Source organism: Manacus vitellinus, unplaced genomic scaffold (assembly GCF_001715985.3).
Source record: "Manacus vitellinus isolate BGI_N305 unplaced genomic scaffold, ASM171598v3 scaffold_27_pilon, whole genome shotgun sequence".
NCBI lineage: Eukaryota > Metazoa > Chordata > Aves > Passeriformes > Pipridae > Manacus > Manacus vitellinus.
This window is the reverse complement of record NW_021940039.1, coordinates 7,852,183-7,879,987: the sequence shown is the minus strand read 5'-3', so window position 1 is coordinate 7,879,987 and position 27,805 is coordinate 7,852,183. Positions and strand designations below refer to the sequence as shown.

The following is a 27,805-nucleotide window of genomic DNA, read 5'->3' as shown; positions in this document are numbered from 1 at the left end:
AGCGCAAATGAATCAGGATCTACCAATGGCCATGACAAGCATCCTGCTTCTGCAGCCACCACCCCACACCCTGTCCATGGTAAAAACACAGGCCTGTGTAGTCCTTCCTCTGCCTTTGGATTCATAAGCCACAAATCAGGTATGATAATCCATGGCAAATTTTCAGCTGTTATAGGAAAGGGAAGGGTTGCTGCTCGCCCAGTTTAAGCAAGGGCAGATCCTGGTGCTCAGCTCTGGAGGTCCAATGTTCTATTACCATTTAAACAAAATGCTGGGAGGGGAAGGAAGATCTCTGAATAAAGCAGGAAATGCAGCACCATAGCCCTAGCAAGAGGCTCTGAAAACACATAATTCAAAGAATCACAGAACGGTTCAGGTTGGAAGGGACCACTGGTGGGGTCATCTGGTCCAACATCCGTGCTCAAACTCATGGCACAGGATTGTGTCCAGATGGTTCTGGAATATCTCCAGTGAAGGAGACTCCACACCCCCCCAGGCAGCCTATTCAGTGCTTGGTCACCCGCACAGTAAAGAAGTTCTTCCTCATATTTAAGTGGAACTTCCTGTGTATCAGTTTGTGCCGGTTGCCTCTCATTCTATTGCAAAGCCTGGTTCCACTCTCTCTTCAGATACTTATTATATATCTCTAATATACAGACACATTCCTGTGACACCTACAGCTACGTGGATGGGCAAGGGAGGAGCTGAGGCCATGGGAAGCACTCACAGCAGTGAGTTCTCCATCCTCCCCTACTCCCCTCTCCTGACTTACACAACATCTCATCACAGACTGTGCTGCCATGACTAATTACAGGTGACACGGAGCCTCCGTGCCAGTTTCTGCTCAGGGAGAGTGAACCCGTTGTTTGAAGCAGCAGGACACATCCCCAAACACCACAGACACATCTCACCTGCAACCTTCCTCCTCTGTGCCTTCATCCCCATGGAGGTTGGTGGGAGAGATGACCGACAGCTCAACCCAGTGCCCCATCCAGAGCCCCATGCAGAAAGGCAGGAGTGGGGAGCATACAGCTCCTGGAGAAACGTCTGTCACTCCTGCCCTCAGCTGGGAAAGGGAGAAGGATCTGGAAACTCATCTGGAGGAACAGGGCCAATTAGGGACACAATCAACCCAGTTTCTGCATGCAGGCGTGAGCTGCCTCTGCCCGTCTGAGCAGAGCGTTTCTCATGTGCCTGCGCTCCGTGCTGGCTTCAGTGCTGGAGCTGCAGAAGGGCAGGAACAGGCTGCAGCCAGTGTTAGCATCCACAGATTTTGGCTCAGGGTTGGCCTATGCTGAGGCTTGCTCATGCCTGAAGGAAACAAATGTAACACAAGCCACATCCGAGCTCACCACCTCCAGCGGCACAGGCACGGTGCAAAGCCAGCTACGTGGAGGACAACAGCCCTCCAGCTCCTGCTGCATCTTGACCAGCACAGCTCAAGGCTTTAACTCTCTTTTTTTTTTTTTTTTAATATATCTAAGCTGGAAGTTGCTAAACTATTCTTCCATTTTTGCTCACCACACTGCTGCTGCTTCTGCTCAGAGGGGGAACAGGGTATCCTACTGCACCCAGATCCTCCCTGCCCGTCCCCATGCTCTGCCCAGGAACAGCAGAGCAGGGCTGAGGGACAAACTGCCAGTGTGCCAAATAATCCTGTTAGACCTCGTTAGGGCAAGAGCCGATCCGTGGTGATAATGCTGCAAGATCCCCCTAATCCACCCGCCCAGTGCACAGCGGGAAGTGGAGGCTCCCTGAATCCCTGTGCTCCCAGGGAAGCTGCTCTTTGCTGTCATTGGCGATTCTATTTAAGGAGCTGGAGGAGCTTTGGCTGTGGTGCAGCAAAGTTGTGGCTCATCAGCCTTCTCCTGGCACTGCTGGTGTCTGTGATTCCCTGATCCACGGCAGCACCTCCATCCCTGGTGCTCACCCTTGTCCTGGTGGGATGCCCTGCAGTGCCAGGGTCATGTTCCAGCTGCAGAGGCACCATCCTTGGGCAGGTCCAGATCCCAGCTGGAGGGGTAGCCTGTTCCTGAAGCCTGGAGGGCTATAAATACACACTTGCATGAGCACTGCATGTACACACATTTGCTTAAGGGCTGCCTCTCCACCTGAAGTGATGCACGGTCTGGCCCCAGCTTTTCTGGTCCCCTCCTCTCTGGACACACACACACACCCCAGGGGACACACCAGCCCCCGCAGAGCATCCCCAGTGCCAGTGAGAAGGGAAGCAGCAGCACCACATTCCCAGCCTCCCTCAGCTCTGTAGCCCAGCTGGGTGGTCATTCCTGTTGAGCCCCCACCAGCAGTGGGGTGAACTGCTCACCCAGCACCGTCTCGTGCTTCTCCTCCATCCACCCTCCACAGCACACGAGCAGAAAGGGTTTGCAGAGTGAGGTGGGCGTGGAGGCCAAGCAATTTTGGTGAACACAGACAGCTGCTGAGCACAGTGCTGCCCACCCTGCCAGCCCTGACTGCTCCAGTGTTCGTGCTGGGCCACGGCACAAAGCCCCTCTCTCTTCCAGGCGAGTGTGGAGACATCTCCAGGGTTACCAGCCTGCTCTGAGGCAGGAGGACTGGAGGGTTCCCCCTCCCTCCCCACTGCAGGGATGCAGGGCCTGAATCCCGTCGTCAGCAGCAAAGGTGGCTGCAAAAGTGGATGCAAAAGGCAGCTGCCACCCAGGCACTGCTGTCCTGGCCACCAGCCCAGTGCTTGGCAAGGGCAGCGTCCCCTTGTCACCACTGCCTGCAGCAGGAGCTGCAGCCCAGGAACCATCAAAGCAGAGGGAACCTGGGCACTCCTGTGCTTGGCTGCCTCCTGCCTCTACACAGGACACCCTGTGCTGCCCCTAGCTCTGCTGTTGTCCACATGTTGTCTCAAGGTAGTGGTTTGCCAGGGATAGGACAAGACACACATTGGCACAGCGCTGGTACCAAGATTTAAAACCCCACAACAAACCCCTTCCTTAAAGAACTTGATGTGTCCCTGCAGGATAACAGAGCAAGGGCCTCTTTTGAGGAGATTCAGAGAAAATTAAACACAGGGAAGGATGAACAATGGTCTTAATAGCTCATCAAATTCCCAGCTTCAGTGAACAAGTGAAGCACCTTCAGAGAGCTGCTCCTCAGGCCTGGGTTGGGCTCTGGCTGAGGCTGTGGATCCTCCAGCAAGGGCGGCAGCAGCAGCACCAGCTCACAGTGAACCTCTGTGAAAAGCTTCTCTTCTGCCCCTGGTATCTGCTGTCCTTGCCCTTCAGGGGATGGCACTTTCCAAACCTGAGCCTCTGCTTCATCCTGATGAGAAATGTAACTTCCATAGAAGCAGTTTAGCTCCCAAGGAATAAGACAGGGAAGGTGGCTCTTGCCCACCCGACCTGGCACGGAGCATGGAGGGAAAACCTGGAGTCAATTTGACAGTTATCCCTCCTCTCCCCCTGCTGCAAGTCACCCTCTTCACCAGATCCATCACAGTACTTAAGCACAAGCTTAACCTCTAAGGATTGTGCCTGAGTTTAGGCTCTGCACAGATTTAATTCTCATTATCACCCGCTCAGCTCCCACACTGCACTGCCAGGGGCACAAGAGCACAGCTGATCCAAGGGAGCACCGAGAGGGTGGACAAGGGTGGTCTGCTGTGCCATCTTCTGGGGTGAGCACTGCCCCACAGCTGACCATGGCAGGGTGAGAATCCCCTGCAGTGCTGGTGGGATGGGCCCAGTCAGGGAGACAGGTTCAGGCATGGATCCGTACAAGGAAACTCATTCCTCTTCCCTCCTCCCTGTGCTCTCTAGACAAGCACAGAAATGCCATTACAAGAACATTAGCAGCTGCAGGATTAAACACTCTAATGGTAGAAAATGAGAGTGTAAAGACAGCACAGATAACCTTAACTCGGCCCCTCGCAGGCACGAGTTTTGATTGCTGTTTATGTATAACACTTCAGCCTGAAGCTAAATTAGCTTGGGAGTTAACTGCCTCCTGCCCTGCTTGGAGCACGAGGCAAGCTGTGCCACCACAGGAAAAGGAATCGTATATTACATGGGTTTTGACCAAGTTATTAAACTCCATACCTTGGAGAGACAGAACCTCATCTTATAAAAGTCTAAGTCAATAAAGGCACTGGGATCCTCCAACAGCGAAAATAGCAGAAGTGCACAAGAACAAACAAATATTACTTGATGTGGACAAAACCTGCATGATATTAAATTGAACTATAGGAGGAAATGGTTGTTTTCATAAACACAAATACACCCTCGCCAAGGTTGGTCATCTCCTGATTTACATGCTCAGCTCTGCAACCTCCAAATCCCCTTAACAGGTTGCCTTAGAAAAAAATGGCTCTGTTTAAAAATTACTTTCATCTGTCTCCTGCCCACAACATCCCTGTCCTACCCAGACAGGAGCACCATCTGTAGCTCTGGTGACAAACTGGCCCATTTGGAAGATGATGGAAACCTTTTTTTTTTTCCCCCTCTCCTGCCAATTTCCAGAAAAGACCCTTTGCTACCACATTTCATCTGGTCCTTACAAGCCCCTGCCTATTGCTTTGGGGGTGCCACCAATTGTGGATGCAAAGAGAGAATTTTGATGAAGAAGTGCCTGATTTGTAGATGGGGAAAAAAATTTCAACACATTTGCACCTGCTAATCAAGGTAGCTATCCATCTCATTTATGCCACTGCTCCAGCAAGCCTGACAGCACAAAATCAGAGGCTGTTTCTTTCAGCATTTGGCCCTGAGGGACCGATTCTCCAGCAGGTCTCTTCAGTGATGCCCACAGAATGTGCAAGTGAATCAGTTTTGTGCATACAAAGCAGGTAATTGTGCTCACAAATCAGGATTTGCATATGATGCTGCAAAGAGACGCTCTTATCCACGCTCCCGGTGCTGGTAAGGGAGGCCAGAGAAGAAGCACTCCTGGATTGTACCCAGAGGTATCCCAGTGTGTGGTACAAGCAGTGGCACCGGCAACGCTCCCCACATCTGTCCAAAATATGGAGAGTGCAGACAGCAAGTCCCAAAAGACAACAAACCTTTGCTGTTCTCATCTCAAGCAGCGCAGGCAGCACCTGCCAAGAGGATGGGGCGTTTGGGCTGAACCTCCCCAGCCAAGAAGCACGTCCTGCCCTCAGGAGGGACCTGCCTCATCCATGGCTGGGCATGGCCACTCTGTCACATCTGCAGGGAGGAGACCCCCAGCAGCATCCACTTGTTTCTGTATTTGCAGTCCTGTCAGACCAACCAGCCCGGCCGCTTCCAAGGCAGAAGGGATGAGGAAGACGACATTTGGCTCATGTGCAGATGTCGGTGCTGCCTCTGAAACGCTCTGATGAGCTTTGCAACACAGGTTTGAAATTTGTCAGGGGGGCAGCAATCACTTAATTAAAGACTGAGTCACACGACAGAGATGTGAGGGAAGGCAAATTAAGGTCAGGCAAGTAAAATGGATCTTGGCATTTCCTAGTGTTTCAGAGCTTCTGTTTTTGCTGGGGATTATTCTTCGCACTGCAGGAGTACTTGGTGTCACGAGTCAGAACGTGGTACGGACAGATCCCGTCTAAAACTCCAACCCAAAAGAGGTGGTGGGAAAGGTGAGAGTTTCAGTCTCACCAGACAGAGCATATGTGACCTGAAGCTCTCTGTCCAAACGTGGGACAGGAACCAGTGACACTTCCACCAAGGATAGGTCCTATCCACAGAGGTCTGTCTACACCTTGGAGCAAGGAAGCTTTGGGACCACACTAGATCTCCAGGCTGGATCCACACTGCCATGGAGAGTGGCTCCAAGGGTAAAGTTGAAGTCAGATTAGCTACAAATGTGCTGGAAGACCTCAACCCTGGCTCTTCTGCTCTTCACAGGGGAGGCTTTCATCCTCTAGACAGGACAACCTTCTCATGGGTGCTCTGCCCAGCCCAAGAAGACAGAGGACAGGGGAAACCCCAGCACCCATCTCTTGGGATACTCAGAGAGAGGATAAAATCCCTGACCCGAAAAGGTTGAAATTCAGGCAGGATTTATGTCCCACAGTAAAACCACAGGGCTGCCTCTCTCATGGTGATAAAAATAAATCACCCTTAAAAATAGAATGACATCAATAAAAATGAATCTAAAAGCACACGCAGTGTATCACAGGGTTACAGTCTGCCCCCAGTCTGCTGTGGAAACTTCTCCCCAGTTAAAGGCTGGTCAACAGTGATGAACTTCTGTGGTGCCTGGGGCTACATCCTGGGGCAGGGTGTCAAACAGGCACTTCCAAAGGCCTAATTTTAAGTGGGGGGTTGCTCAGGTCTTGTGAAGTTTGGACCTCTTAAGGGAGCCTTAGATTTAGGCTATGAAGATCAGCAGCCCCATCAGCCAGTCCTGCTCGATCCATGCGGATCCAATTGGCACAGACAGGAGAAAGATTCTGTTCTAGCCATGTGAAAACTCCCAGACTGGCAAGAGGGGGAAGAAACCCATTGGCAGATTTCAGGTGAGGGACCTGAAGGCTGAGTTCAAGGCTGCTCTGCCCTCACCACGGGTGAGCAGGGGGGATGGGTACCAGGGTTGGGAGCCGCAGAGCAGCTGGCGAGCTTCAGATCCAGGACAGTGCCTGAGCAGAGCGATTCCCAGGCTAACGAGCATCGCTGCCTTCCCTGCAAACAGGATCTGACACATCCTGCTCAAGCGTGGGGCGTCCAGCAAGAGCGACAAGCTGCTCCGGGAGCCGGGGACGCAGCGGGAGCAGCAGCTGGGCCGGCACGGGAGAACAGCCGCTCCTCACAGCAGAGGCCATGCAAGGATTAAACCAGCCCTGCTCAGTGCCAAGGAGGGCCTGGGGCTGGAGAGTGCAGCCACGGGGCTCTTTCAACAGGGGAGTCACAGTCTGGCTCCATACGGTCTCCCCGTGGTTGCTGCTGGAGGCAGAGTTTTTCTCTCCTCCTCTGAGCCAGGGGACAGCTGAATGCATCTTCCCCCTCCCGCTGAGGTGGCTGCGTCTTGCCAATGTCTGAAACAATCCTTCTGCTCTGTGACATCTGGATGAGAACAGCCTCCCCTCCTGCACGGTCTCCATCTGCTGGGGTGGCTGCTGTCACCTCCCAGCCCTCCTTGGGACTGTAGGTGACGCCCAAGGCTGTCTACACAGGGAATTCTCCAGCATCATTGTTCTGCTGCAGCCATGCCTGCCAGTGCCTCTGTGCAGACAAGCCTTGAGGAACAGGAATACTAAGAAGAGAACATTGTCTTGACCAGGAAAATGAGTTCATGAGACCAAGTTCCACGTTTGCCTCTCAGCTGAGCAGGGAGGGATGAGAACAGGGTCGCCCCTGTCATTCCATGGGGCACTCATGACTCTGAAGGACTTCTAATTCTGTCTTAATGATGGTCTGTGGCAGTGGGAGGCTTAGGAAAAGCCTGCTCCACTGTGAGCCATCCTTCAGACCCCCTGGCAGAACCAGACACCAACATCCTTACCTGCAGCCATGAATCTCATACACAAACATGAAGTGAAGAAGTTCATTGCTAAGAGATGAGGGAAGCAGCTCACATGGAGAGTCAGGGTTAACCTGGGATGTCACCTCTGCAAGGAGACAGGGGTTTGGGTGCTCTTTAGATGGTGAAAAAGCCAGGAGCAACAGGACCACTTTTCTCCACAGCACCAAGAAGGCATCCCATGAGACTGGTGACCCATCAGTGAGCAAGAGCAGTGCTGGCTGTTGCACAGGGCACAGCACACCCCACAGCAAAACAGTACAACTTCAAAGCAGATAAACTCCACACGTCTGCAGCTGCCACACCAAAGAACTCATAGATCCACCTTTTCAAATCCCCCTTTTGTGCCCATCTTCTCTACATTTTGCTGATGGGGGTCACCACTGTGTGACCCTGGTGGTACCCCTCAATCCTCTGTGCCTACCACCAGGCTAAAGCAGAGGTGAGCACAGAGGGCATTAAAACACCCAGAGACAAACCTTCTCCCTCGCATCTCCAAGCTTTCCAAGGTCTTCACTGTTCCCCAGCCTCCCTTACCTGTGTCTTGGTCACAGAGCTGCTCACAGGCATCAGTGGTCCTCTGTCCACAGAGGTCTCTCACCCAGGGGGACGTGGCATTGATCTGATAGTACAGGGACAGCTTGGCTGGGTTAAGCCAGTCGGAGATGTCCAAGTAGCTCCCCTCGCTCACCACGAAGCTGCTGCCTGGAGAGAGGGGAAAAAAGTGTGTTAGGTGAGTGTAAAACCCCAAACATGCATTTTGGCCCGGTATCAGAACACTCTACAGCAGGTGCTGTGACATCAAGATCAGCAAATAATAATGAGTTCATCAACTGCTGGACCCGAAGAACTTCATTTGACCATTCCTCTCCAAAGGAATGTGCCACAGCTAATGGTCCACCAACTCCTCTGCCCAGATGTTTCCCTACCCTTACACTACTGGAATTTGATTCCCATGTCTCTGTAGAAATGTGGACTGATGTAATTATTCTGATCCATGAGCATCCAGCTCATGGAAACAGAGTCCACAAGACGCCTGGATGCTCAGGGCATAGATGGGCAGCAGCAGCACAGGCTGTTCCCACTTCTCTTCTTTAGCTGAAGGTGAGTGAATTGGCCTGACACACATTTTCTTGTACCAGACACCCTCTCACCCTTTCTTTCCTGAGAGTTAAAAGTGAATTCTTGCCAAAAATCTTTTCTTACAAAATCTTACGCTTCTTTATTTTGCAAAATGTATTTTTCCCCACCAGCATCTGGGAATATGCATCATCTAATTAGCCAAATAGATTTTCAGTTCAGCCCAATCATTTCCTTATCTAACATCTGAGGCCCAGCATCGCTTGGGGGATTTTGCAGGCACAGAGGTCCTCATTAACTCTGATCTTCAATTACATTGATTATAAGACTGCCTGCATAGCAGTGCTGCACAGATCAGAGGGGAGCCAAAAAAACTCTGCCATTAAGTGGTGTTTTGCAAAACTTACCACGGTAAAAGCCTCTAAAAACAGGGGAGAAGAAACCTGCAAGGAGGAGTGGGCAAGGGGAACTGCCAGATAGCCCAGGAACCCACAGACACCTTTCCACTACGTGTGAGGACTGGCAACAGCAGCAAAATTTGTGACCACTGTCTGAAGATTCAAATCCTCCTCAGTGATTACACAAGGATAGCAAGTTTATAGATCCAGGGTCTACCTTCACGAAACTTTAGGGCTTAGGCCACTTAGTAAAGGACTGGGACAACATATTTATAAACACCACATAAGATCTTACCTTGTTGAAAGCCAAGAGATTAAAAGAGCAGGACAATAAGCCCACAGCAGTGACCACCCCACATGCACCTGCTTGAACACAAAATCTGAATCTCCTTTTGAAGAGACTCCCTGATGCTTCAGCAAGAAGGAGCCCTTCTCACCCTCATCCTGCACCACATTATCCATGCAAAGGATAAAACAAGCAAAGCCTCAAGTCAAGCATCTCAGCGAGTGACCTCATTCTCAGGCATCCCCAGATCTCAGCACCACACAAATCCGAGCCCTAATTTCACATGAATGCAAGTCTTCACCACTCATAGTGTTTATATACCATAAACATATTCACAGACACATCCCTGCACTCAAAGCCAATGGAGGCTGCCAAGCTACTGACTGTTCAAGCAAAGGAAAATTAGACATCCAGGATCCAGCTGCTCTGGAGACACTGCAAGGCAGGGGCTGCCCCGCCAAGGCTGCAGGATACATCTCAATCAGACAATGGCAGCAGTAAATCACTGGGTAAACCCCCCAGCACCACTGGAAAGGAGCAAAACACCGAGCACAAAGAAGTATCTTAGAGCCACGTGGTTTTTTTATGTCTAATTATTCTTTTCCGTGAATTCTTAAAGATAGCTTTAAACGCCAATAATAGCAATTGCTGGTTTCTTTTACCAAACAGAAGTGCAACACGAACCCTCTGGGAGTGTTTACTATTTACGTGTACGTGCCTGTGTAGTAGCCTGTCAATCTTGTTTTCGTCCTTATTTTTGCAGCTCTCTAATAAAGAGCGAGGCTTGGGAAGCACGTACGCCTTGTTTGGAGACTCAGCTACAGACAACTCCCTCTGCACCCAAAGACTGAAGAGTGAAACCACCAGCTCTTGATTAAATCCCTACTTAATGAACCCCACTTCCAGTTAGAACACAGCCAGCCTGCAAGGAACAGAAGCAAACCAGACATAAAGCACTCACATCATTAGTATTCAGAAGGATGAAGGTGACTGGAGCTGGCAGAGCATCTTGGCCCAGGAGCTGCTACACAGAGGGCAGGGCCCCAAGGTCAGGTGGGTGATAGAGGAGTCACCTCCAGAGCTCCCCACCACAGAATCATTTAGGTCGGAAAAGACCTCTTTGTTCATCAAATCCAATCATTCCTCCAGCACTGCCAAGGCCACCACTAGACCATGTCCCCAGATGCCATATTCACACAGCTTTTAAATCCCTCCTGGGATGGTGACTCCACCACTGCCCTGGGCACCCTTTCTGTGAAGAAATTTTTCCCAGGATCCAACCCAAACCTCCCCTGGTGCAACTTGAGGCCATTTCCTCCCATCCTATTGCTTGTTGCTTGGGAGCAGAGCCTGACTCCCACCTGGCTACAACCTCTCTTTGGGCACTTGAAGAGAGCAAGAAGGTCCTCCCTGAATCTCCTTTTCTCCAGGCTGAGCTCCCCCAGCTCCCTCAGCTGCTCCTCATCACACTTGTGCTCCAGACCCTTCACCAGCTCCGTTGCCCTTCTCTGGACACACCAGCCCCACATGGAGCTGCTCCAGGAGGAGGAAGCAAATTCACGCCCCTGCAGCTAAATTTTCACTTCCTTTGGAAAACCCAGCCTATTTGCTGATGGCAGTATAAAAAAATCCCAACAACTATCAATTCATGAAAGTGCTTCCTAAATCCACACCAAAATCTGACACCTGGCCAGGAGCAAATAACTTCTCTTTCAGCACGAGTTTGGTGTCCATGTAAAACCACAAATTTGGGAAGCTTGAAATTATTTACAAACTGATAAAGCTTTGCAACATTCTCTACATCGCAAGATCCTCCCAAATATAATGGAACTGTAACTTACACAAGGGAAGTGCTGGTATTTTGAAGATTAATTACTTATTTTTATTTTAATAAGTCTGATTGAGAAATAATCCTCACTATCGGTTTTCTGGTTTTTTGTTTTTGTTTTTTTTTTTAAACAGAAATTAAAACGTTTTAATCCAAAATTCCTGAATTTAAGCTCAGTGTAAAATGGAGGGGGTTCTACCTCAGCCTAAAAAAAAACCCCAAACCTGGGGAAATCAAAGGTTTTAGTTAATTGTAAACACTTTCCTTCCTTCCTTTGCAGGAGGAGGGAGGGGACAACTTCCAGAAAGGAAACTTCTCACATCTCTGAAGCTGAGTGTGTGGCAGCTCAGCTGGGTAAGGTTTTGAGACAGACACTCTAATCACCTTTGCTCCCACTGAAAACACAAACAAACAAACATCCCAATCTTGATCCCTTTATAGCTTGCCTAGGAAATAAATAACAGCAAAAGACATTCTACAAATATTTTGAAAGCTGAAATTCTGACTATTTCAAAGCCTTTTCACACAATTTTTCTCTTTATTTTCAAAGGATAGGCACAGAGAAAACAGTTTTCAAAAGTCACCATTGCACACAAATCAAAACCACCTCAGAAAGGGCAAGTTGAGTAACAAATCCTTTTAGAATCTACTGAGAACAAACATTTTCTAAGGGAGAGCTGTTTCAAAATCACCTTTAGCTTGCCAGGAACATCAGCAGGGCTTGTTTTCCCCAATACACAGTCTCTGGATGGAGGGAAACGATGGAGGAGGGAATGGGATGATGGGGGACTCAAGGGGCTCATACTTCTGGGGCAGTGGGTAGTAGACCCTGCTCCAAAGTACCCTCTGAAAACCTTTCTTGAGGACCTCAGACCCTACCAAACCACCCCCGTGCCCAGTTTGAAGCACATCTACAGCCACTGCCTGCAGTTCCCGGAGCAGATTCCAGCACAGAAACCCTCTGAAGACATCCAGAGAGACCATCCACACTGCTGTCCTCTGCTGCCAACCTCGTGCCCCCCCAGGTGTCCTCCTAGACACAAGTTTTGAGCTTCCCATTCACTTAAAAGCTTGATGAGATCCTCCTTAAACCAGAGACATTTAGGTCCCAGGGTAAAGCAACCATCGACCACACCAGAGAATACAGCAATAAAATGACAACTCTGCACCCACCACCACCTCCTTGATCCCAGAAATCCCACTGCAGGACATATCCATTAAGAACCATTGGCTTTATGAGCCAGTCTATGCCACAGAGCTGCGTTGCAGTGTATGGAGAACATCAGCACACAGCTACAACCCCCTCACAACTCCACGATGTCCACCAGCACCTCGGGGCATTGATTTGTTTGGGTTTCTCTCTGCATGTGTTTTTCCCCCCCACCCCCTTCCTTCTCCAGCACTGATCAAAGCTGGTCCAGTTCAGGCAGCATCAGAAGTTCCTGTCGCTCCTGCTGGGGTCTCCTTCAAAGTTCAGGGGAGCTGCTTAAGCCATGACAAAAGAGGCTTGAAGTTTCAACATTTCAAAAATCATTTTCCAGAACACAACAGGATGAAACAGCTCAGAAGAGACATCTAACAAGGGAAAAGAACAAAGCACCCAAAAGCAGCCAAAAGGGTTTGGCTTCTCCTTTCTCTTTCTTTTCAAGGGAAAAGATCAAAACGTAATTTTTTTTGAAGAATGTCTATTTATTCCTCTCTCTGCTCTTTTTGTCATCTTTGGTCCATTCGCTGTTTCTTGGCCAACAAAACTCCTTTTCATCTAAAATTAGTATTGTGTTGGGAAGCTATGGGAGGTCATACTACAGGTTGCTATTAATGTATCCATCCTTATACTATCATACAATTCTAATCCTGTTACAGATATTTTTTAAACACTAGAGGAAGAATTATCACAGTTGCTTCATTCTACAGGTACAAAGAATAACCCTATTTGATTTCCTTAGAGACTCTTTTTTTTAACTTGTGAAACATTAAAGAACATTGCCCAAAGAGACAACTCCTCCCCTATCTGCTCTTTCCCTTGATCAGTTCTCCCTCTCCTGTCCTGGTCCCAGGGAATGAAAACTTCTGCTTCTTAAATTTCTTTCAGAAAATGCAGAAGATCCAGATGGACTCTGGATGCCCAGGACACACCTGTACTGACCTAAGCAAAGAAATGGGGCTTGGGGTAGGATTGCACCCTTAGACTAACAGTGTTCAGCTTCACCATCCCTCTCCTGCTTAGCACAAACCCAGGACATTTTGGAATCATTTAAATTGTTTGAAGTCAAACCCTGAATTCTGTATTCTACTTTGAATCCAGGGATAGTAACACACCGGGTTAAAATGCAAGCCAACCCACTTCACCTTCTTTCTCAAACTGTTTCTCTCCTGACCAAGGCAAAATGCCTAAACAGAAAGCTATGACAGAATGTTTTTAATGTTTTTAAAACAGCACAAGCTTACACCAGACACACCTTTCATTCACTCTTCCCTCAGCTGAAGCACACACAGTTTATATCCCAGAGTGTTTGACTCCAGGATGTATTTTCAGCACATGAACCATGGCCATGGGCTCTCACACAAACTCACCAAAGGCCAAATCCAGAGACCCCAATCCCCTCAAAACACCATCAGTCCTGCCTCCATCTTCACTCTGGCAAAGCAGAAATCAATTAAGTCAAACAAATCTGTGTGTAATTACAGCTCAGACTAGAAGCATCTTTCCTGTGGGAGGAGCAGGGGCACATTTTAAGCATCAAATTGCACTTTCTTGATAAATCTGACAGACTCTCTTTCTTTGGGTTTTCTTGGCAGTCAGTCTTGATTTTGCCCGGGCTGAGCTTCTGACAAGCAACACATGTATTTCAGTTTATGGAGCAGGTGATGGCTCAGCCAACTCTTCCCAAACCCAAGCGAGATGGCATCTGCCCATCCTGCATTGTGGTGAAGCTCATGCTGCAAAGACATCTCCCATGATAGTATTACACAGTGTAATTGTGGAGGTGTTGGTAACAGCACATCTCTGCCCTCAGCAGGCATCTGGGCCAGCAATGGCTCAGACAGAAATTACACTCCTAAAGAAAAGCTTCTCCTTAATGCTCTGTATCTCCCAACTCCCACGCTGCAGCCTGGGGCTCTTCTGCAGTGATGCTCTCCAGATATTGGATAAGGGTTCAGGGAAAATCAGCCTAAATCTAATCACATCACAAAGTAGAGAGGAGCTATGATAAGCTTTAAGAGACAAAGTGTGTGTGAATTGAGATTTTCCAGCCAGCACCAAGACCAAACATTCTCCCAGGACAGCAGAAAACACAATCAAGAGGCAGCACATGCAAAGTCAATATCCATGAGACCAAGGTGAGCTACCACCCACTCACTGAGAGGCTGCACATCAGCAATGTTACTTGTTGGGAGAGCAACTCAGAGAAGTAGCATGTTCCTACCTACAGAGCCTCCAAAAATCCTCACTGAGTTGCTGCACCACTGATGCCACAGGTAACCCATGAATTCTTGTTCAAAAGCCAGCATGGCCTAAGCTTCCAGGGATGGAGCCACCACCATGCTGCAATAATATCCTGAGTTGGAAGAGACCTACAAGGATTATCTATTCCAACCCCTGGCCCTGCACAGGACACTCCAACAATCCCACCCTGTCCCTCAGAGCGTTGTCCAAATGCTCCTGGAGCTCTGTCAGCCTTGGGGCTGTGACCACTGCCCTGGGGAGCCTGGTCAGTGCCAACCACCCTCTGGGGGAAGAACCTTTTCCTAATATCCAGCCTAAACCTCCCCTGACACAGCTCCAGCCTTTTCCTCAGGTCCTGTTAGTGGTCACAGAGAGCAGAGATCAGTGCCTGCCCCTCTGCTGCCTCTCTAGAGGAAGCTGTATGAATGTTTGCATCTTTCCATCCATGGAATGGAGTAGGACACTGTTCCTTCTGCAGTCTTCTCTCACCATCCTTCCCAAAGCAGAGGGTAAATGGTGTTGGTAAAGCTCACCAGGCACCAGGAGATGCCCCCTCCCCAGGGATGGGCACATCGTGCCTCTCTCAGGATGCAACAGCTCCCAGCTCTGAACAAGCTGCTGCTGAAACCATCCGAATTCCAACACCAGCTCTGCTCTGATGAATCCTGCAAAGGAGAAAGGCAGAGGCATTTGGCTTCCCTTGTGAACTGAGCTGCCCCAGGAGCTGGGAATGCCTGTGGCAGGCACAGGGCTGGGGGAGCCGGGCAGCACAGGCAGGAGCCGAGCGCAGGTTCACAAGGCTGTCAGAGCCACGATAAAAACATGATGTACTTCAGCCTCCAGGATCCTATTAGTTCTTCATGCAAAGAGCGTTCACGCCGTAAAACCGTCTTGGAATCCCTTTGATCCACGCTGATACAGTTCATAAATTGATGTTAATATTTAGAGTTCATGTCTGGTAACGCTGCAGCCATTTGCTCACATTTTCTTGCCAGGCGAGCAGGCGCAGGAGAGGGAGTGAGCTGTAACACTGGCACTGAGGTGACCCTGTGATTAAGAGCTGATGAAATAAAATGCAATTTGTAAAGCTGCTCCCAAACACAGCCGCCTCTACCCAAAACACACAGGGCCTGTGGCAAGCCAGACGTGGCACTGAGTCTGCAACAGGGAAGCGCTGCTTCTGTCAAAGCTGTGATCCCGGTCTCTGTACAGCAAAGAGGCACCTCTGCAGCAGAACAACTCCCAGGGGAGAAAACAGCACAAGAAAAAACTTATTTTAAGCCAGTCAATTCCCTCTGCTGATTTCAGAGGGGACTGGTGGGGCTGGGAACAGCTGGAGAACATGGGGGACCCCAATGGCAGAAACCCTCTGAAAGCTTGGAGAGATCAGAGAACCACAGAATGGTTTGGGTTGGAAGGGACCTTAAAGATCATCTTGTTCCACCCCCTGCCTTGGGAGGGACACCTTCCCCTATTCCAGGTTGCTCCAAGCCCCATCCAACCTGGCCTTAGAGACTTCCAGGGATGGGGCAGCCACAGCTTCTCTGGGCAACCTGTGCCACTTACTCAGAGCCCCATCCAGCCTGGCCTGAGATACCTTTGAGATCAGACCTCGTTCTCCATCCTTCTGGCACAAACCTGGAGTGCTTCACATGTAAATCAGAGAGTGTCTTCAGCTTCTCCTTGTCCAACAGGATGGAGACACAGCCAGTCCCCCACCTCCTGCAGCTCACTTCTCTGTGCTTTATGTGGTGAGTGCAAGCACCTGAGGACACAAGCTAATGCCTGGTCACCTCTGAGGACTGCAAAAAATTGAGCAGGAGACGTCAAAAGCAAACAATTTAAAGCAACGCATTTAATTAAAACCAAAATGAGAAGTTGTTGCGAGTCCAACAACTGCAGTCTGCAGAGCTCTGACAATCTTCAGGGAAAATTAACACAGGCTGCTAATAGCAGCATCCAATTCACCGGTGTCTTGGAGGAAACATTCATGGGGGAAGGTAGGAAATAATCTTCAGATGAAACAATTACTGATGAGCTGCATGGCAAGGACACGCTGGTATCATTCGGGGGGCAGATGCAGATGCATGAAGATTCAAAGAATAAAAAAAAAAAAAACTTCATCTGCCATCTTGTCAGATGCTCCAACCTAAAACATGGTCTCAAATGGAAATTCCACTTCCCGCTGTTCTCCTGGCTTTGCAGGGTGGGGACTGGATTTGCTGTCCTCCCTCTGTTGCTCACAGGGCAGTGTCCACCCTGGGAATGTTCATCCAGACTTGCAGCAGTGATGGAGCCATATCAGAGCAGTTCAGAGTTCAGCCAGGAGCAGAGCCACAGCAGAGGCAGCCCCTGCCTGTGTCAAACTCTGAGCCCACAGTGGGGACAGTGTCTGCCCATGCCAAGCTCCAAGTCCATGGCAGGGACTGTGCCTGCCCACACCAAGCTCCAGTCCCACAGTGAGGACCGTGCCTGCCCACGCCAGGCTCCACACACCCAGCCTGCAGCTCAGCAAGGTGCAGAAAGATTAACACATCCCTCCTGGCATTTGCCTCAGAAGAGGAGGGAAGGAGCTTGTAAACGCCCCAAAATGTCTTTGAAGTGACACAAACTTGCTCTATGCCCTTTGCTTTATTTCCACTTATAAAACAAAGCCCTACCAGCCCCTTGCTAAATGCAGCTCTTTCTTCCTTCCAGTGTACCACTGGAGGATCTTACCTACCTCTCCCACTAAAGTATCCAGATACAAACATCCACCCACACCATATATAACCTCTCAGAGGCCGTAAAAAGGGGAAGCTTTAATTGATACTATATTTCACACTGTTGTGCAGCAAGGACGTACTCCAGGATGAGCCCTCCAGGGTATCTTTCTCCAGCCCCAACTTCCCTGCAAGCTGCTCCCATTGCTCCATCTCTACTTTTTGAATGATTACTTACAAGAAAAAAAAAAAACAAAACAAACAAAAAACAACTATTGAACGTACAGCTGAGTGGCTCACATTTTCATAACAGTTTTATTACTCAGATGGAGGGGCTCTCATTCCTTTCTTCCCCCCCCTTGACTCTGCTAAAGGGTCCTTTAAATAATGCCTTGCATTTCCATATCCTCATAAAAGCTACTACGGTTCTTTCCATAAATCTGCACCACCTCTGAAATCAGAGAGATGCCTTCTGCTCAGCATGGGCAGAGGCTGTCCCGAAACACAAAGCCCCGGAGCAGCAGAAGGGAGGAGAGGATGCTCCAACTGCTCCATCTGAAGAGAGGATTTAGAGGCACCAACTCATTTCTGGGAGGCAGGAGGTCCCAGCTCTCCCTGTGAGCCACAGCAGCTCCTGCCAGGCTCCACTGGCCCCATGAAGCGAAGGCAGAGCAGCTGTGCAAACCAGGCAATAACTGCTCAGCGGGGAGCGAGGCAGGGGGACCCCATCAAATGAACAAAAGGAAGAAAACAAACCGAGAGAGGAATAAGGGCAATAGAGACAGGCTGGTTATTAGCACTGCTGCTTGGAATATATCCTTCCCAGCTTGGCTGCCAGTTGGCTTCTAGTCCCAGTCCTTCCCCTCTCCTTTCCCACAGTGCCACTCCAGCAGGCTCAGGAGCTGCTTCCTCTGATGCTGTTGCTCGCTGCAGCAGGGAACGCTGCTCTTCTCCAAGGCTGGAGACATTTGGGGGGGCTGCTCCCCCCTCTCCTTTTCCCAGCTTGGCTCTGGCTGCTGGCACTCCGGAGCTGGCTGGCATCTATTTAAAGTTTCCTTCAAAGCTGAGTTCTCAGCGTCTAGGAGAGGGATTTCTTTCAGCCTCCTGTCTTTGTTTGGCTTCTCCTGCAGAGGTGCCGGTAGCGGCTCCGCTTTCACATTTTTCTTGGCTCCTGGCATCTATTGAAATGCTGCATTTCAAAAAAGAATGAGAGGGCACCGCTCCCTCGCACAGGAACATCTCCTGTGAATGCACCATTCCTGCCTTCTCGCAGAGCCTGCCTTATCATCATGTAGAGCACAAAAGGGAACAGCTTCAGGAACCCGGCGATTTAAGCGCACGGCATCACTTACGAGACATGGTGCCACCATCAGGTGCCACGTGAGAGGCTGTTTCAAGACTGATCAAAGCTCCCAGACTCTGCCAGGCCAAACACATCGGCTCTGTTGCCACCCGGGTGCCATGGGGATGCCCAAGCCAAGTCCCTTTTTCAGCCAGTAAAAAGCAGGTTTAACCCCCGCAGGAGATCGCCAGGGAGGAGCAGGTTCCCTGTTCTCCACCAGACTCCAGGTGCTGAGCCTTGGCAAACACAGCCAGCCACGCTTTTTCCTGGGTATCATTAAAATTTCCCAACCCAGCTCAGTTCTGCGATGCCTTTAAATGATTTGTAATATTTTGCTGCCAGTTAGATGCCACCTTGGGATTTGTTGTTATTCAGAAAGAAGGGACAACTTTAAGAGCTTTTCTCTTCCCAGGCAAGGAACTGCCATCGCATAAAATGATGAGATTTCAGGAAAAGTGATAGCCACTGCAAAATGTCTTGGCTGCTTCTCTGTGAAGAATTTGACTGTTTCTCATAAAAAATATTAAAAAAGTTTTCACAGTTTGTAATTATATTTTACAGTTTCATTACAAAGCTCATTTTAATTCTTCTCCAAACTGTTGTTACCAGTCCTCTTGCCACGTTCTCTTCAGAAAAGTCATTAAGTCGGGACTGGAGATCATCCCATTTCCCCCAGTTTCAAGGATATTAATCTGTTTTATTGGTATTTCATTGTCATTTTCATTTGAGTGTTCTCTGCATTTGCATAATTTGCATTGTCACCCCTTTCCTGGTGACAGGCACAGGCTCAGCTTTTCACTTTCATTCTACGCAGTCTCACTGCATTTTGTTTATTTTCTTTTTTGAGGACACACTGCCTTCCCTGGGCCAGAACCCCAGGCTAGGACCAGGATGCCGTCTCCATCACTTCCTTCCTGGCCAACCTCCAGCAAGTACCAAAACCAGTTGTGAACTCCCAGTCCAAGTGCTGAACTGTCCCAAAGGGACACAGGTTTGCACTGGAGCCACCTTATTCACCAAGTGCAAGAGTTTCTGTTCTCCAGCTACTCAGAATAACCATCTGTGAAGACTGCAGAATATCCACGTGCAGCCTGGACAATCCTGAAAGCCTTTTAGAAACAGGTCAAGGTGTAGACAAGTCCCTTTTTTCAAATCATAAAACCACAGAATCCCAGAATGGTTTGGGTTGGAAGGGACCTTAAAGATCATCTTATTCCAACCCCCTGCCATGGGCAGGGACACCTTCCACTAGACCAGGCTGCTCAGAGCTCCATCCAACCTGGCCTTGGACACTTCTAAGTAGAGCCATTCTTAGCACAGTTGATCCCACCTCAAACACACTAGTGACTCCCACTCTGCCACGAGGTGATGGTTTCAGCCCCTCTCCAGCACCCCCTGCAGCTCTCATCCCTTTGCATCTCTTTAACCATCTCCCTCTCCCCAAAACATTAATCCCCCAAGAGCTGCCCTTCCCTCCAGCTCCCAAAGTGGGGGGTTTCCTAGGGCTGCCCACGCCAGGACACCCCAGCAGCTGCTGATGCACTGGCTCCATGCAGCACATTTCTGGCAGGGAGAAAGTGCCCCTTCCACATGCCCCAAGCAAGGAGACGAGTGCAGGAATTGGAACTGACTGAATAATGGGTCCTGTCTGCTGGAAGAAAATGAAATTTGCCCTCATGTTACTGAAAACTTGCACTCGGTGCTCACTGCACATTATAAAGAAAAGGTCAGTGAAACACAACAAATGCAAGGAGCCCAGTTGGAGAAAACAATAAATAGTGACAGCAGCACTCGTCTAATTTTTCAAAGCGTCTCTGCTTTTGCTCAAACCCCAGCAATTCCCCTCCCTGCTGCTGCAAGGGCTGGGATGAGCAGCTCTGCTGCTGCAGGACGGGAGGATGCCTGTCTGTACAGGCTCCCAGGGCTGGAGCTCAGAGGAAAACAGGAATATCCGTCAGACACGATTAGCAGCAATAATAATAATGATAACATTAATTGACATGATTAAGACTGTGGCCTCGGGCTCGCAGACGCGCTTTGCTCCCCGTGCAGAGGGGGATCCCTGCAGCTGAAAACAGCTGGAGCGATTCCCAAAGAGAGGGATTCCCGTGTCCCAAAGGCACGTGGTGGGGGCAGAGCCCCAGGAGGGTCTTACCGTCGGCGATGAAGTGCTCGGGTACGTGCAGAGTCACCTTGACGGTCAGCGGGCAGGAGAGCTGCGAGCCACAGACCACGGCCAGCACGCAGGAGCTGACCGCGATCAGGGTCAGCGCCGTCTTGTTGACAGGGCTCTTCATGGAACCTGCAAGGCAGGAGACAGGGCTGGGTGGCCAAAAGGCAAAGATGTACCCAGGGCTTGCTCGGCCTCCCCCCATTCCCGGCATGTATGTATCCCCCTTCCCCAGCCCCTGAAAACAAGGGTGTCAGCTCAGCAGCAGTGGAAGAGCTCCTGAGGTCCTGCACACCTCCCGTCACTCCCATCACTCCTTCTCTGGCTGAGTTTCTAACACTCGTGTTGTTCCCCTCACTGAGCTACAGCAGAGGGTTCATTTTGCTAGAGGAGGGAGAAAACCTTCTCAGAGCCCTGTACAGACCCTCTCCCCAGGAACTTCCCCTCCCCAGAGCCACCCATCACCCCTGGTGAAGCCACCCATCACCCACGCTCCCCTGGTGAAGCCACCATCACTTCTCTTCAACCTTGGTTTATTCTGTGAATCTCGTCAAGCCACAAAAAATAACCAAGCCAAATTTGAGGGCTGTCTGTAACCAGGGGATCACTTGCTTTCCCTTAACACCAAGAGAAATTACACCTGTCAATGTTATATAGCACTAATGAGTGCTAATTATTTACACAAATATATAAATACTCAGTCATCACAGAGGGACTACATCGCACAACACAGCGACCTCCAGAGCCAGCTGCTTCTGACAGGCAGGAGATATTACAAAACAAGTTTTATTTTATCAGGTGCAGAAGCTCACAGTGTGTCCCACAAAGCAGGATACACGAGATGCCACCTGTCAAAGCAAGTACCCAGCCTGCCTGGTCCCCAACAGGCACCCTCACAGCACATGGATCACTCCCAGGCCGTCATCCTTCTTTTCAAAGGCCACATGCCCGGCATCAGGACTAAGGGATGTACCATGAGCTGAGGGGATCCCATTATCCCATGACTTTGCTCAGACCAGCACACTCAGACATCTGGTCAGTGGCTTCTATTTTATTTGGAATTTTTTTGAAGCAATAGGTAAAAATAAGCCAAAATGGACCTTGAGCATTCAGAGGTCATTAGAGGCCGCAGCAGATACAAACCCACTGGGAAAACCTCGTGGAAAAAGTGCAGTGTTAGGATGGCTGAATCACCTACAGCTGGGTGGGACAGAACAACACCCAAATTCTGTAGGGAATGGGGTGAAGCCATTGGGAGACATCTGGCTTCCCCAGGAGGTTCAGGTGCTGTCACTGGATGCAGGCTGGGAATGCCTTTGTGTCCAAATGAGACACCCTCCACCAATGGAGATGACCAGGAAAAACCATCTCAGGTCACTGCTATCCCATCAACAGGTCTTCACTGCCTGAGAAGGGAGCAGTCCTGGAGCCTGCATCCTTGGGGCACCCCTGATCCCTCTGGACTTGAGGGCTGCCCTGCCACTTCTCTGACTGCACCACATCCCCCACAGCCACCTCATCCGACACCAGCGCCCTGCTTTCCTCAAAGCCAACAACAGGCACCTCACAGAGCAGCTGGTTCCCTTCTCTGGGGCTTGGGATGCTGACACAAAACCACCTGGTGAGAGTGTCCATGACAAGCAGAGGGCACAGCCCTGCACTGAACCCAGTCAGTGGCTGCAAGACCATTACAGTGAGGCTGAGACAACTGAGCTGCTGGCAGAGCTGACCACATCCCTGCTCAGGATTCAGGTGAGGACACTTATTTATTTTTGGAAACTAGTGCAGCCTCTCCCTGCTTGCTCCCCAGCCCTCACCATCTCATTAGCAAAGCAAGATTTGAAAATTGAACAGGAAATAGGTCCACAAGTTAGCACTTGCACACCCTGTAATTTGACCAAAGCTGCTGCTGCAAATGTTGCTGCCCAGGCAGGGACCTCAGGCTTAGCACAACGTGTGCTTTCCAGGCAGGGCAGTGAGCCTCAACAAAGCATCCCCTGCCACAGGATGGAGCCTGCCACAGGGGATGCTCCAGTCAGGATTTGCAGGACAGGAGAAGCAGCTGAAGAAGAAGCTCTTGTTTGACAAACAAGAGCATGCAAACTGATTATTTATGAAGCATCCTCTCCTTTCCTTATGCATGCATCATCTAAACAGCCTTCCCACCCCCATTTCACAGCTTTATCGCCAATCCCCTGTGCCCTTCACCTTGCAATCCCCTTTTTTCCTTCCTAATCTTTATTCATGTCATCAGCATAAGTTAGCACCTCCTTGGGAGGCAAACTCATCCTCTTGCTGGGCATACTGTGCCTGCCACAACCCCTGCTTGGCTGGAAGTTAAGACAGGAATGCAAAAGAAAAAAAAGAGGAAAAAAAAAGAAGAAGAAAGAAAAGGCAAGGAAAAAAGCCTCCATTGGGATAAGTGGACACAATCAAATATACAATAGACCAGAGAACACTGGATTTCACCATTATAAATCACCTTTCAATCCAGGGTCTTAAAGTGCTTTGCAAACATTAAATCATAAATCCTTTATGAGTTAGATGAGTATTATCCCCTTCTCACAAAGAGCCTGAATCACAGGTATGATTTCACCACCCTGCAGCCGCAGTGGAGCTGCAGGAATGAGGATCTCCCATCCCCATCAGTCCATGGGCTTCTTCTCTCCCCATGAGTCAGAGGAGAGGAGCACAAGAGCTTGAAACAGCAAAAAGCCATTTACAGCTCCATGACTTTGAGCTTGGCTGCCCAAGGAAAGGGACGGATGTTCCAAGTCTCCTGCAACTCCCTTCTCTGCTTCCTTGCCTCCTGTACTCACTCATTTCCATCAGACTGCTAATCACTGACCTCTAGAACTGCCTGACGTCGGTTTTGACCAACTGAACAAGCAGAAATTGCATTTCCAGCTCAGCTCTTCATTGCTTACGGCCAGTTCACTGCCAGGTTTGAAGGGAGACTGCTGGAAAAGCAGATCCTTCCCTCGTTCTCTGAACAGAGGGACAGGGCTCTTGTTTTCCATCCCATTCCCTGCTCTTCAGACCACTAAAGCTCCAGCAGAACCGCTGCTGTGCTGCATTTAAACACCCATCTGGAGATAAACACTTTCACTCCAGGCCTCTAAAACAATAAGCAATTGTATTCTCAGCAAGCCCCTGCTAATCAAACCCACCTCAGCAGGGTCACCAGGGCTTCACTCTGTTCCAGAGCTGAGACAAACTGATCCATTCCTTCCTCAGCTCAGGGAGGGGATCCAAATCCAGCTTGGTACCTTCAAGTAGTCCCAAATAAACTCCAGTGCTGCAGATGAGCAGGTTGAATTCTGCTCTTTCCCTCCTCTCCTTGTCAACTCTGGGCTTTCAGGGAGGTGTTTGAAGAGCGGATTTGCAAACCCAGGTTACCAAACAAGCTGGTATCAATCTCCTTTACCAAAAGGAGGAAGCTGGGTGGGGAATATCCACCTTCATGGATGGCTGATGGGACTCAGGAGCCCTGAGAGCCACAGCACTCAATGTAAACCTTGATTTGAGTCTTTGAGGTACAAAAAGGCCAGGAAAAAGATGGTGACCAGGCACAGCTGAGACCAAATTCGCTCCCCAGATCCTCCTGCCCTAAAAAATTGCTTCATACATTAAGATGACCTCTCTGTATTTTTAATTAAAGATGTTTCTGTTGTATTTTGAGTGGTTGCAAAAGTGGGTGCCCAAGGGCTGATCTGGGGAGAAAGCCTGTGGGGGCTTCCAGGAGTGGCAGACCTGTGTCCAAGAAGCAGTTAGAGCAGCAGGCAAGGCAGTGGGCAGGGCCCACAACCAGGATGAAGAATAAATTAATTCTTTTCAAATGGGGAGAACTAACCTCTCCCCACAGCCTGCAAGAGCAAAGAGTGAGAAGCAGAAAAAAAAAAAAGTAAACTGTTCCACTTCAGGGCAGAATCATACCTGAGATGTTCCATGCTAGAGATCCAATGGCAGATTAATTCAACTGGAAAACAAGAGGAGTAGCCAGGACTATGGTCAGAGGTGTTCCAGTCACCACCACCTTCCCCACCCAGGATTTTTTTCCTCTCCTTAAACCCCAGTGCAAATTAGCCTGAAGAAGATGTGGGTCCCTTTGCAGACAGCTCAGAAACCGCTTGCAAAGCACCACGTTCCCCTGAAGACTTTGCACCTGCTGCAAGATGAAGATAAATTCAAAGCCACTGGTGTAAACACTCAGCAAACAGCCCCTCCAAACGCATCGTGTCTCCTTTGAAATATCATTTCCTCGTGCAGTTAATTACTCGCTGCTTTGTACACTTTCCTTTGCTCACCTAAAGGACAAGGAGAGAAAAAAACCCAACAAAACTCTGAGCTCATTTCTTTTTAATATTGGCAGTGCTGCCTAAATTTAAGGAGGGAAAAAAAAAAAAAAAGGTGTGTTCAGAACACGTATGGATTTACGAGCAACACAAATATCCCGTGCTCTTGGTAATATGATGTTTCTAAATCAGGCTCATAAATACATGCTTGGGAGATTAGTCTATTAAAAAAAAAAATAAACTTTAATTACCCCATCTTTATCAGCACACAGCCCGTGGTGTTAACCATATGTGGGTGTTAAACGCCAAGTGCTTTGCAATCTTCCCCGTCCCCCCCCCCCCGGAGATAGAGGCATCGTACGGAATGTTTCGTGGCTACTCGGGATATGAAAATGTATTTCCCCCAGCCGAGGAAGACGGGGATGGGGAATTAGAGAAGGAGAACAGCGAGTGCTGAACTGCTTAGCAACACACACACACACACACACAGAGGCACCGGTGCCCGCCGTGCTGTGCCGCATGCAGAGCACCCGGTACGGGGACAGCAGCATCCCAGGATCAGCGATCCCACCACAGCCCATCCCGCATCCCTACAATGCTCCCAGAGCACGCTGATGTTGCTGGCATGTCAGAGGAACTGGGCTCCTAATGATCCTCCGTTATGTTCCAGCAGAGGCTCATTAATGCGGTACAGCAGCGTTTCCAGGACACCCTCACACACAGAAACATCTCAAGGTGTTTTACAAGGGGGAGATCATGTCCAATCAAAGCAAACACCAATTAGGACGAGCAGCAGTGTTGGCAGGCGGATCTGGCCACGGAGCACCCCTGCACAGGGAGCAGCACTGCCCATCTCCTCTACTGCCCCACACCCTCCCCTCCCATGGCAGGATGGTCCCTCTTTCTCCAGCACACCAGGCACATGGGATGGGATGCGATGGGAGACCATCCTTCCAGTCAAACCATGACCCCACCAAGCCTTCATGGACCACTCAGCCCCAGAACCACTTCCCTGAGAAGGGGGTGGATGTGGATTCAATGAACACCCCAGGCAGCATCTGAGCAGTGAGAGCATGAGCAGGTGTTTCATCACACACCCTCAACTCAAGGCTCGGCCTGAGACTCTTCTTGAGGAATCTTCTCCATCGCTGTCCTGGACAAATCCCAAAGAAGGTGTGCACAGCTACAGCCCAGATCTGTATCAGGGCTTGGGCACGGGGCAGTCTCCAACCTCATCCCATTGTCAACAGGTCAGGGATCAGCCCCTATTCTGAGGGAGACCCCCAGGGAGACTCCTCTCACCTCCAAGGAGGCAGAGAAGGTGCACACAGGAGGGGGTGGAGGGAAGCGAGGAGCAAAGACAGCCACGTTGTGCAGCAGAAGGGTGAGAGCAGACACTCCTGGATTTATGGAGGATTTGATCTTGCTAAGCACATGCTGAATCAGATTAATACTATTAACATTTATGAATTATCCTCTAGCAATTAGCCAAGCCATTCTCCAGTACAGCACGGGAGGGCTGCAGAAAAGGCAGCCCTGGGGTGGAGGTCAGGGACAGGAGGATGTCAGGGGGTGGTATGGTCACTGTGGGGAAGCTTGGGTTGGGCTGCTGGACCCTATGGAAAGGTCAAGGGCTCGTTGGCTGAGCTCCTGTGTGCCACTGTGAGTTCTCATGCTCCTCCAGCAGCCTGAGCCTCGGCTCTTAAGGTGCTCCTGGAGTTATAATGCCTTATGTACTGAATAAATGTATATATTTCCTAATTATACAGTTATCCATGGTGCTCCCCCTTTGCTCTAAAACACTGTGCCTGCAGCTGGCACAGAGGCACCACCAGCAAATTTCAACCAGGAGGAGGAGCAAGAGGGGAAACAGAGGGGAAGGTAAAACCTTCAAGACTGGGCAAGAAATGAGCAGCTGAGGGGAGGGTGGAAATGGAGATGACCAGAGTGGCACAGGTTGAGATGCTGCTCTGCTGATCCATCACCACTGGGCTCAGCATGGGCCCGTTCTCCTGCCCACATAGCTCAGACCTCCCTCAGCAGGGAAAAGGGGGGAGAATTTGCGCAAACCCAATTTGCTCTCCCGGCGCTGTGACATTTTTTTGCATTTCTCTGGGCATGGACAATTAAAATCAATGAAGTCAGTTTTGCTTTCATGTTCTCAGTGCTGAATCGGTCGAGATAAAATCACATTAAAGAACCAGTTACATATTTAAAGGCAGAGATTGCCTGCACTGGAATTTTCTTTCACAAAAATCAATGAAAACACTTCTCCTGGAATTAAGGCCTGATCTTTTTTTGTTTTACACTCCAAATGAGTCCCAATTTTACAATATAAAAGCACAAAGGCAAATCTGAGTGGAAGGCTTCATTTTAAGGAGGAAGGAAAGCAATTTTCAATACAGTGTAACGAAAATATTATTCCTACAGGAAAAAGGGAAAAAAAGCAATCATTATCTATGAAATAGTTTGTGTTGAGTCACAGCCCAGGGAGGACTGTGCTCAGAGAGCTAAGGGCTGAACAGACAGCCGAACTGATTTTGGAGACCTGGAGAGAGCAGTGATGGAGACCAGGATGCCAGGAAGGGCTCAGGATCTGGCAGATGTCCCAGGACCTGGCAGGAGATGTCCCAGGATCTTGTGGCAAGAGATGCCCAAGGACCCAGCACGCTGCCCATCCTCCCACTGTCACCCCGCAGGCCAAGCTGGGATGTGGGAATTGGGTTGGAATCTCAAAAAAAAAAAAAATCCCAAACCAAACCACCTTTCTGTTGTGTCCATTA

At 49.7% G+C, this 27,805-nt stretch overlaps 1 protein-coding gene across 1 annotated transcript in view; it reads right to left on the bottom strand.

Moving 5' to 3' along the window:
• The window catches only part of ASTN2 (astrotactin 2), a 272,653-nt gene that overhangs the window by 183,972 nt on the left and 60,876 nt on the right, over positions 1-27,805 (bottom strand). Inside the window, exons 5-6 of the mRNA XM_018074363.3 lie at positions 20,713-20,859; positions 8,011-8,178 (exon numbers count right to left, since the gene is read on the bottom strand). Coding sequence (XP_017929852.1) covers positions 8,011-8,178; positions 20,713-20,859 — 315 coding nt within the window. The remainder of the gene's footprint in view (positions 1-8,010; positions 8,179-20,712; positions 20,860-27,805) is intronic.